This window comes from Myotis myotis, unplaced genomic scaffold, assembly GCF_014108235.1.
Source record: "Myotis myotis isolate mMyoMyo1 unplaced genomic scaffold, mMyoMyo1.p scaffold_m19_p_3, whole genome shotgun sequence".
In the NCBI taxonomy this organism is placed as follows: domain Eukaryota; kingdom Metazoa; phylum Chordata; class Mammalia; order Chiroptera; family Vespertilionidae; genus Myotis; species Myotis myotis.
In genome coordinates, this window is record NW_023416335.1 from 71,820,091 (window position 1) to 71,832,325 (window position 12,235).

General features: G+C 43.4%; 1 protein-coding gene across 10 annotated transcripts in view; it reads right to left on the reverse strand.

The window, feature by feature from the left end:
- TDRD3 (tudor domain containing 3) overlaps positions 1-12,235 on the reverse strand; it is a 203,792-nt gene that overhangs the window by 98,908 nt on the left and 92,649 nt on the right. For all 10 annotated transcript variants that reach the window (XR_004965809.1, XR_004965810.1, XM_036297580.1 and 7 more), the window contains exon 4: positions 2,051-2,211. Coding sequence is in view for 8 of the 10 variants with exons in the window: in XM_036297580.1 (XP_036153473.1) it covers positions 2,051-2,211 (161 nt within the window). In the remaining 2 variants the exon portion in view is untranslated. The remainder of the gene's footprint in view (positions 1-2,050; positions 2,212-12,235) is intronic.

Sequence of the window (12,235 nt, forward strand, 5' to 3'; positions counted from 1 at the left end):
TTTTCCCTGAGCTTTGGCTATGCATTGCCATGATATACTATATTACAAATTTAAATTTTATCAAAGGAAAATATATCTGACCAGTAACAGACCTAGAAATTTTATATGTATATGAGCTACCATAATTCACAAAAATAATGCTCTTTTTTGTTAACCATGTAATTAAAGATCAAATGAGAATTATTTATTCTAAAGTATACTAACCGAAAAGAACTTTTCTATAATGGACTAATATTATCAGTTTGCAGGTAAACATTACACTATTACCCCTTTTACAGAGACCAGAGACAAGGTGTTTATCCTCCTACCAACCTTTTGGTAGGAGAAACAATGGAAGAAATCCATTTCATTACATAGGTTTATTCTAAAGTTAAAGCACATACACTGAGCCCCACCTCATCTCTTTGTCCATTCAGCAAGGGGTAAAGCACTCCTAATAGGAGTAAAGACGGTCCTAAAACACTGAGAATGGATCATGCCGAATTGGCTTCACATTGTTCACATTTTAAAGCTCGGTGACATTCACTATGTGCTGATATTTACAAAAGCAAATCAGTGAAAGCACTGGTCTATTCTGGAAAAAAAAAAAAAGAAAGAAAGAAAGAAGGCAGGTTGATAAAAGAGTTATTAAGAAGAAGAAACAGAATATTCCTGTTTTAAAGCTTCAGAGTCTGCACGCAGAGCAAGACATTTTGTGTTACATCCCATTGAGTCAGCTCTGACTCCTGGGACCCTATAGAGATGTCCAAATGTCTGGACAGCTTATAGCCAGCTTGCAGCAAGCCCTTATCTTCCCCAACCCAGGACATGTGAGAACAAATGGTTAATATCTTTCCTCCCTAACCAGAGAATACATAGCTTAAATCACCCTGGTATTGCTAATGCAGGATAGGGGAAGGAGAAGTTAAGAAGGGAGAGTTTTATCTCATCCACTAAACAAAGAAGTCAGCTGTCTTGGGGGAGGAAAAAGAGGGAGTTTTATCTCACCCACTGAAAAAAGTCAGCCATCTTGGGACTTGCCAGGTGTTCTCATAAATTCTGGGAAAGGCCACAACAAAGTAAAAGGGAGACCTTGAAAGCTGCTCCGTGCCTAAGATATCTGGAAGAGGAGCCTTGAAACCTGTAGACAGAGGGTATAAAACCCCTTGAATCTCCACCAGGCTGAGAAGCCTGTCTGCGCTTCATAAGCCATATATATTTTGATAAACTTGCTTGCCATGCTTCTTCGACAAATTCGATTTATTAAGGAGAGGACAGCCCTCTCCCTCCACTCGGTAATACCTTTTCTGGTGACAATAACACCTCCAGCACCAAATAAGGAGCTGGAACACAATGGATGCTAAATGCTTATTAAATGCTTACTTAGGAGAGAAGTATGAAATGAAAAGCTCAGAGCAGCAAACATAAGCATATAAAATAACAAAAAAAGGTGGTTTAACAAATGCCTAATGAAAATTTCCATTTCAGAAAATAGAGCTGAAACTGACCTAATGGGACATTGAGGATAAAGGAGATCCCCTCCCTATTGCTTTTCTCCATGCCAATAGGCATGATTATGAAGCCTCTCTTGAAAATATCAAAAGAAGGATTTGGAAACATCTGCCCTATGGAGTTCCGCTTTCTCTTAGAAAGTAGGGTGGCTGCAAACATTGATGTCAATCATTTCCTTAGAAAACTCATTTGCTATGACCTTTTCTAGAACACTAAATAGTGTAATGGATGCAGCTAACTGTCCAGAAAGAATTATAATGTAGTTAAAGAAATTTGAATGACCTCAAATTTACTGACATGATTGAAAAGATTACTTTTCATGCAAAAAACACCTTAAATTTCTGTTTTTATAATTAATATTGAAGCAAAGAGTAACCAACTCCATTCTTACATATTTTTCTATACAGATAAAGTAGAAATTTAAACTTTAATTTCTTCTGAAAAATTCTAACATGCACTTAAGAATTCATTCCTTCTTTTCAAAGTTCTTAAAACAAAACCCATTTTGAAAAGCACCTTCAAATGCTATAACAAATATACAAAATAAAGTGCCAATCACCTTATTTTTGACATATAACTATATTCGACCGCTGTGCAGCTTATATGACCATCAGTCATCTGCAGCCGCAACATCCTTGGTGCAGCCTGAGACTCTTCGTTGTCCTTTGGCGCAGCAACATTGCGAATTTTCTGAATTTGCAAAACACATGGACCTTCAAGCTGTCAAGACACAAAGAAATAAATATCACTTTCTAGACACAGCTTTGTTTTCATTTATAGTGCATCTCTTTTCCTTAATGATCAGGCTTTATGACTTATAATGATCAATTAAGTAAGATCAAAACTGAAATTATATTACATAGATCAGGGTGGGTTTTTTATATTTTAAGATAAAGAGTCTCCTAAAAAACATTTAAAAAACTTATTCTGTATTCATTTTCAGAAAGTAACATGAAAACTTTAGGAAAACAAAATTATATTTCTGAGTCAAAGTTGTATTAATAGATGTTTTTAGTCATATGTGCTCTAAATCATTCACATAGATCCGCCTTCTCCTCCCATGCACATTAAGGGACATTCTGGAATTAAAGACTGTAATTTTTAAAGAAACATCAACTTTACAGTAGTAGATAAAAGGAATGTTTTCTATTCAAAAACATCAAATTCAAAGTACACCCTCTTCTGGCATAAACGAAGAACACAATACTCTAAAATGTAAACTACTTAAAGTTTAAGAAGTGGGAGCTATACTTAACTTATTTTCACATTTCCTTTTTAAATGAGTTTAAATCTAATGCTATATTATAGTCATTGTCATTGGGGGGAAAATTGTTCTCTCTTGCCACATTTCAATCAAAGACAAAAATCTACCTCATGGACTAGATATTATGTTATACATTTCATAAAATGAAACAATAATAGCATGATTGGAAATCACAGCATTTTCTGCGTACATGGTCTGAAAAATAAATTTAACATAAAGTGGTACTTTTCACATTATTAAATACTAGGGGCTCGATGCACGAAATTCGTGCAAGAGTAGGTCTTCCTTCCCCCGGCTGCCAGCACTGGCTTCCCTCTAGCACCCGGGATCCAAGCTTCCCTCGCAGTCCCAGCTTTGTCCAGAAGGTCGTCCGGAAGGACATCAGAAGGACATCCAGTCTAATTAGCATATTACGGTTTTATTATTAAACTAGAGGCCCGGTGCACAAAAATTTGTGCACTCGGGGGGGACAAGGGATCCCTCAGCCCAGCCTGTGCCCTCTCGAAGTCTGGGACCCCTCAGGGGATAACGACCTGCTGGCTTAGGCCTACTCCCAGGTGGCAGAGGGCAGGCCCAATCCCTAGGTGCAGCCCCTGGTCGGGCTCAGAGCAGGGCCGATTGGGGAGTTGGGGCGCCGCCCCCTGTCATGCACAGAGCAGGGCGGATTGGGAGGTTGCGAAGCCACCCTCAGTCACGCTCAGGGTAGGGCCGATTGGGGGGTTGGGGCACCGCCCCCTGTCACACTCAAGGCAGGGTCGATGGGAAAGTTGTGGCGCCATCCCATCATGCACAGAGCAGGGCGGATCAGGGGGTTGTGGTGCCACCCCTGTCACATACAGAGCCGGCCGATCAGGGGGTTGGGGCGCTGCCCCGTCACGCACAGAGCAGGGTCCATCAGGGGGATGGGGCTCCGTACCCTGTCACGCACAGAGCAGGGCCGATCAGGGGGTTGGGGAGCTCCCTCCTGTCATGCACAGAGCAGGGCTGATCAGGGGGTTGGGAAGCTCCCCCCTGTCATGCACAGAGAAGGGCCAATTGGGGGGTTGGGGCGCTGCCCCCATCACCCTCAAGGTATGGTCGATGGGGAGGTTGGGGCGCCGCCCCGTCACCCACAGAGCAGGGCCGATCAGGGGATGGGGCACTCCCCCGTCACACTCAGAGCAGGGCTCATGGGGGGGGGGGTGTTGGGGGGCCGCACCCTGTCACACACAGAGCAGGGCCCATGGGGGGTTGGGGCGCCGCACCCTGTCACACACAGAGCAGGGCTGATCAGGGGGTTGGGGAGCTCCCCCCTATCAGGCACAGAGCAGGGCCAATCAGGGGGTTGGGGCGCTGCACCCTGTCACGAACAGAGCAGGGCGGATAGGGAGGTTGTGGCCCCACCCCCTGTCACACACAGAGCCGCAGGGCGATCAGGGGGTTTGGGCACTGCCCCGTCACGCTGCTCCAGGGGCCAGGAGGCCTCGCGGCTCCGCTGATCCCCCTGCTGGGAGGCATATTACCCTTCTACTATATAGGATAGAGGCCTGGTGCACGGGTGGGGGCCAGCTGGATCAGGGTGGGGGTCCCCATTGGGGTGCCTGGCCAGCCTGGGTGAGGGGCTAATGGCTGTTTGCAGCTGGTCACACATCCTTCAGGGAGGAGGTCCCCACTGGGGTGCCTGGCCAGTCTGGGTGAGGGGCTGAGGACTGTTTTCAGGCTGGCGGGTGACTGAAGCTCCCAACCGCTCCTTTTTTCCTTTTTTTGTTTTTTCTTGGATTTATGGCTATCACTGGAGCTGAGAGCCGGCTTTGGCTATGAGACCTCACTGCTGAAACCAGGTTTCTGGCTTTGTTTACTTTCTGTATTTGAAACTTTGTTGCGACTCCAGCTCTGAGATCCCGGCTGACTGAAAACAGGTTTCTGGGGTTTTGTTTAGCTTCTATATTTGTAACAATGTTTCTTAGCAGCTCAGAGCCCAGCAGCGGCAGGTGGGGAACGTTGGAGTCCTCTGTCACTGAAGCAAGCAAGCCTCCTGTTCGTGTCAGTAGCCTGGCTGCCGGCCGCCATCTTGGCTGGCAGTTAATTTGCATATCACCCTGAGTAGCCAATGGGCAGGGTAGCGGAAGTACGGCTAATTACCATGTTTCTCTTTAGGATATTATGCCTTTACATAATATAACAGCAAGGAAAAAAAATAAACCTCTTCTTATAGTCTTTGAAGTAAAAGCTTTCTATGTATGTTAGTTTAATTTATATTTTCAGTAAAGAGAAATATGAAATGATTGACATTGACACTTAATTCTCAAGTAAGCATATCCCAAAGTTGACAAATTTCTATCCCATATTTATCAATATTAGGCCTGCAAAGGCCCAGATAATAGTTAGGGAAAAGAAGCTAAAATGTCATCTAAATTTTAGCCATTAACTAAAATTCCAAGTTGAAACAAAAACCCTTAGCAGCATATAAATATGCTGCTAATTCAAGATGAATTTTTTTTTGTTTTTGTTAATGTCATTAAAATACATTCTCTTTATTTAACTACTCCCAATATTTTTAGTCTAGACATTGACAAATATCTAATCTGCTGTCTAATACAGTTCACCAAGCACAAGTCTATTTAATTAAAATAAAATGAAATGAAAAATTCAATTCTTCAGTCTCACTAGCCACATTTCAGGTGTTCTATGCCTGACAACACAAACATAGACTGTCTAAACCACTGCAAAAAGTTCTATTAGGCAATCAGTGATGTTCTAGACCTATGAGCTCCCAACTGCAACCCATGCATCCTGGGAAGTACACATCCATGGAAGCATGGGAGGGAAACACTTGTTTATATTTAATTTTTAGTGCAAAAAAACTAAACTTTCCTAATATTTCATATCCAGAGCTACAAGGTGTATCACTCAGTCCATGAAACATACCACTCACAAGGCATCTTTATGGAATTTTGGGAATTGACATAGCACCTTCACTGGTTTGTTTGCTTGATTGTGATAAACTGCCTTTTATTTGTGCACAGCTAAGTGGATGTATAGATTTTATCTAGTTTTAGCCATTAATGCTTACAGAATGTACAAGTGGCTTTAGAAGATCCTATCAAAGAAACACAAATTGAAGATAATGCCAATGACTCATATACAGGGTAGGAATCAGACTGTTTTTGCTGATTTCCTACCTCTGGTTGACCATGAGAACAAAATGCTGGGGAATGGTAGGGTGGAACAGCTGCCCCAACTCTTCATAGCAAGCAGCAAGTTTACTTATTTGATTACTCCAACTCCTGGCCTCCCCATCCCTTTTAGTGGATTAAATAGAGGACTCTTAAAAAAATACATCAAAAGATAACATTCACTTGGGACCTGTAAACATAACCTTACTTAGAAAAGGGGACTTGGCATACATACGTAAGGTCAGCATCTAGAGAACAGGTGATCCTGGATAAGGATGGGTCTGAAATGCAAGATGACTTGCCATTATAAGAGAAGGGAAAATAAACATGAAGACACAGGGAATAAAGCCATGTGAAGATGGATGTAGAAATTGGAGTTGCACACCTTCAGGCCAAGGACAACAAAGACTACCTGTAGTTACCAGAAGCCAGGAGTCAGACCATGAAATAGATTCTCCCTCAGAACCTCCAGAAGGAACCCACCCTGCTGACACCTTGATTTTAGACTACTGGTCTACAGAATTGTGAAAGAATAAATTTCTGTTGTGTTACACACCAAGTTTGTGGTAATTTCTTACAGAAGACTCGGGAAACTAACACATTCACCTATGGACTAAGTTGTCTGATTGGGAAGAATATACTATATGTATTGGGCTCATCCTCACCCTTCTTTTTGGGGGGAGACAGCTTACCAGCATTTCACTGGTAACTGACATCATAAAGATGTCAACTGTAGGTACTCTGAGGGAGGAAGTACTGGCTCACCCTTCTCCCTGGATTGGCAGTGCCATGACTCTACAAGTCTGCCTGCCCTGTGGTTCAGTTAATGGATCCATTCAGCTCTCCCGCTAATCCACATCTTTCAAATCTATTTTTATCAATAGTAAAGTTGATATTTTGGCCCACATCTGCCACTCAAAACCAAAGTAGAAAAGAAGGTACTCTTTATTAGAAACTCTGAAACTATCCATAATCTTTTTTTCAATTCTTTATTGTTTAAAGTATTACGTATGTTCCCTTTTCCCCCCATTGACCTCTCCCTAGCCACTCCCACCTCCCAGCACATGCCCTCACCCCCCTACTGTCTGTGTCCATGGGTTATAGCAGTGGTTCTCAACCTTCCTAATGCCGCGACCCTCATGTTGTGGTGACCCCCAACCATAAAATTATTTTTGTTGCTACTTCATAACTGTAATTTTGCTACTGTTATGAATCATAATATAAATATCTGATATGCAGGATGTATTTTCATTGTTACAAATTGAACATAATTAAAGCATAGTGATTAATCACAAAAATAACATGTAATTATATATGTGTTTTCCGATGGTCTTAGGCGACCCCTGTGAAAGGATCATTCGACACCCAAAGGGGTCGCGACCCGCAGGTTGAGAACCGCTGGGTTATAGTTATATGCATGCACACAAGTCCTTTGGTTGATCTCTTGCACCCCCCCCCCCCCCCCCCGCACACCCTCCCCTGCCTTCTCTCTGAGGTTTGACTGTCTGTTCGATGCTTCTTTGTCTCTGGATCTATTTTTGCTCAACAGTTTATGTTGTTTATTATATCCCTCAAATGAGTGAGATCATGTGATATTTATCTTTCTCTGACTGGCTTATTTCACTTAGCATAATGCTCTCCAGGTCCATCCATGCTGATGTGAATGGTAAGAGTTCTTTCTTTTTACAGTGGCATAGCATTCCATTGTGTAGATGTACCACTGTTTTTTAATCCACTCATCTGCTGATGGGCACTTAGGCTGTTTCCAGATCTTAGCTATGGTAAATTGTGCTGCTATGGACATAGGGGTGCATATATCCTTTCTGACTGGTGTTTCTGATTTCTTGGGATATATTCCTAGAAGTGGGATCACTGGGTCAAATGGGAGTTCCATTTTTAATTTTTTGAGGAAACTCCATACTGTTTTCCACAGTGGCTGCACCAGTCTGCATTCCCACCAGCAGTGCACAGGGTTCCTTTTTCTCTGCATCCTCGCCAGCACTTGTCCTTTGTTGATTTGTTGATGATAGCCATTCTGACAGGTGTGAGATGGTATCTCATTGTTGTTTTGATTTACATCTCTTGGATGATTAGTGACTTTGAACATGTTTTCATATGTCTCTTGGCCTTCTTTATATCCACTTTCGAAAAGTGTCTATTTAGGTCCTTTGCCCACTTTTTGATTAGATTGTTTATTTTCCTTTTGCTAAGCTGTATGAGTTCCTTATAAATTTTGGAGATTAAACCCTTATCAGATATAACATTGACAAATATGTTCTCCCATGCAGTGGGCTCTCTTGTTGTTCTGTTGATGCAATCTTCTGATAGTCATTTGTCAATTTGAATTATCAAGCTTTAAAATTAGTGACTCCACAGTTCAGAAATATTCTATAAGTAAACCAGCATACATAATAAATTCTTTCATATTTATGTTTATAATGTTCAGTTAATTATACTCTGTAGTCAAAAAATAATGAAGTACTAAGCCTAAATAGATCACAAATAGTAGAAAGAAATGCTATGATTCTAAGACCCTAAATCCTAACTTTAACCCTGATTCTAAATCATCTGAAAGTATTCACAAAACTGGATGAGAGTTAACTTCAAAATCTTTGTTCAGCTAGTATCAAGGGCAGCCACAAAGTAAAAAAAAGACATAAAAACAAAGACTAATCTTTGCCTAAGATTTCTTTAATATCTGATTTCCTCTTTTGCGTGTGTAACAAGGAATAAGTAAAAGGAATTACCTTAAAAATTTTAAGTAGGTAAAAGTAACTTGCCATTGTGTCTCCAGGTAAAGATCTCTAATTCAAATAAATGATATCAAGTATCTGCTAGAAATGTTCTCTGAGGCCAAAAAATTCATCCAGGCTTCATTCCTTCCTCTCTTTAGATGGACACCTCTGTCATTTGAATTCCTATGTAGTCATACAACTGGCATGAAATATCAGATTTAAATGGCTATATTAGTTTATTAATTGATCATCTACACTAATAAAAGAGAAAGGTGCAAACTGACCATACCTTCGCGATGCCCACCAGCCAATCAGGAGTGGATATGCAAATTAACTTCATTGCCTCCGTGGAGACTGACAGAAGGGAGGAGGCAGCTCCCTGCACGGCCTGCTTGGCAGTCTCTGCGGTGTGGAGCAGGCAGGCCCCACAGAGAGCAGAGAACCACAGGGAGCAGGCCTAAGCCATCAGTAGGACATCCCCTGAGGGTTCCCGGATTGGAAAGGGTGCAGGTCAGGCTGAGGGACACACACACACACACACATATCATGCATGAATTTTGTGCACTGGGCCTCTAGTATTATATAACATACTATCTAATAAAGAGGGAATATACAAATTGACTGCCACATCATCACAAGATGGCAGTGCCCACAGCGGAGGCGGGGTTTCCATAATACAAGATGGCTGCGACCACAGCGCAGGGTTTCCGTAAAAGGCTTTAAAAAGCAATCAGCAGGGGACCTGAGGCTGTGCCCCTACCTGGTAGGGCTTGGCGGGGGACCTCAGGCCGTGCCTCCCACCCCAGTGCCAGGCCGGGGACCTCAGGTTGGGCTCCCCACCCAGCAGGGCTTGACGGGATCCTCAGGCTGTGCCCCCTGCCCATCAGGACTTGATGGGGGACCTCAGGCTGCACCCCCTGCCCCAGCGCCGGGCCAGGGAACCTCAGGCCATGCCCCCTGCCCCGGCACTGGGCAGGAGGACCTGCTGCTGTGCCCCCGGCCCGGCGGGGCTTGACAGGGGAACTCAGGACACACTGCCCGCCCTGGCACCGGGCCAAGGAACCTCAGGCCATGCCCTCTGCCCCGGCGCCGGGCCGAGGAACCTGAGGCTGTGCCCCCCGCCCTGTGGGGCTTAACGGGGACCTGGAGGCTGTGCCCCCACATGACGGGACTTGACAGGGGACCTCAGGCTGCACCCCCCGCCCAGTGGGGCTTGACAGGGGACCTGAGACCATGCCCCCGGCCCCGGCACCAGGCCAGGGGACCTCAGGCTCCACTCCCACCCCGGTGCCAGGCTGGGGGGCCTCAGGCTGTGCCCCCCCACTCGGTAGGGCTTAACAGGTCCTCAGGCTGTGCCCCCTGCCTGGCAGGACTTGATGGAGGACCTCAGGCAGCATCCCCCCGCCCTGGCACCGGGCCCGAGGATCTGATGCTGCACGCCTCGCCCCAGAGCCGGGCCGGAGGACCTGAGGCCGTGCCCCCCGCCCAGTGGGGCTTGACAGGGGACCTCAAGATTCACCCCCGGCCTTAATGGGGGACCTCAGGCCGCAACTCCCACCCAGCGGGGCTTGACAGGGGACCTCAGGCCATGCTGCCCGCCCTAGTGCTAGGCCCAGGGACCTCAGGCTGTGCCACCTACCCCAGCGCTGAGCCGAGGGAACTGAGCGTGCACTGGGGAACCTGAGGCTGTGCCCCCCACCCTGCGGGGCTTGACGGGGGCCCTGAGGCTGTGCCCCCCTGCACCCAGTGTGGCTTGAGAAGGGTGGGCCTGGCCAGGTCTGGATCTTGCCCAGTGGGGGTGGGGCTGGCTTAGTCTGGATCTTGTACGATTTTGAGATGCCATGGGTGGGCGGGGACTTGACACTGGGTCCTGCGGTGCACCCCAGACTCTGACAGGAGGAAGATTTTCATATACATTTTACTAATTTTCTTTCATCTTTGACACTTCTATTATAGAGAAAGGGCAAATAGCAATATTAAAATATTTCCTCTAATTAATCCCTTTTAATGTGCATGAATTTTGTGCACCGGGCCACTAGTTCTTATTATAATCAGGCTCCCCAAAGTTTTGATGACAAGAAATCAGTTCTATAATACTATAGTATGATGATCGTACATAGATTAATAGTTAAAATTGAGATTTTTTTTAGGACTCTAGAAGTCATCTAAATTTAGACATTCTATCATTATATAAAATAACTGCCAGCCATTTCTTTTTATAATGTTATCAATTTTCTTTAGGAAAAAAAAATCCTCAATCTATACCTAACAATGTAAGCATAATATTCTCCATTAACCCTAGAAACAGGGCCATATGCTGTAGCCTATAATCAGCCAAAGTAGAATATTTGTACTGCAAATAGTGGCAAATGCTACATGTCAGGGTGTTTGGTTTTGTCTCACTTCAGAGAGGCAGCTTACCAGCATTTCACTGGTAACTGACATCATAAAGATGTTAACTGTTTTCAAGCTAAACTTCAGATTCAATGCAATTTCAATGAAAACTCCAACATATTTTAAGAAACTTCATCATTTGATTCTAAAATATATATGAAGAGAATGGGGAGGGAATAGCTTGAAGAGGAATAACATTTTTTACAACTACAAAATTAAAACATTTTGATAATCTCAACTACCACAAAAGATTTATATCACTGGGACCTAGCAGAGTACACTACTGAAGGTAATATAAACTGGTACAACCACTTGGAAAATAACCTGGCATAATCTTGTAAAGCTGAACACTGGCTTAACTCTAACATATAATAATTCAATTCCTGGCTGTATTCCCCAGAGAAACTCTTACACACATGAATTAGGAAAAACATACAAGTTTTCCCTAGAAGTAGTGCAACTAGTATAACAATTAAAGAAAAAGCATCTAAATATTCATCAACAGGAGAATGGATAAATAAGCTGAGGTATATTTTCACAATTTAATATTAATGAAAGAGGAAATGAATGAATAGCAGGTATATGCAACTTGGACACATGTTAGAGCCATAACACTGAGTGATAAAAGCAAGTTACAGTAGACAATCTTCTATCATTTTGTAAAGCTTAAAAACAAAACTGCATATTTTTGAAGAAAAATTATGTACATAACTAAAATATTTTTGAAAGTCAAGGAAAGCTAAGCTCCAAATTCACAACCATCATTTCTTAGTATGGCAAGATGAAGAGTTAGGACACATAAGTAGGCAAAAAAGGTATATGTTCTAGCTCTCATATCAGCTGAGGTTTCACAGGTACTCACTTCATTCAACTTCAAAACATACTGTATGTTTGGCCCTGGCCAGTGTGGCTCAGCTGGTTGGAGCATCAGGTGGTGGGTTTGATTCCCAGTCAGGGCGCATACAGGAGGCAAACGATCATTGTTTCTCTCTCACATCAATGTCTGTCTGTCTGTCTCTCTCTCTTTCTCTTTCTCTCTCTCTCTCTCCCCTCAATAAAAACATGTCCTCAGGTGAAGATTTAAAAAAAAAATATTTGCCTGTATCAGATATTACATTCAAATAATTTACATGATATTTTGAAATTAAGACACTGGGCAGTTCACAAAAATGTGAGAATTGGAGAACAGGTCTACA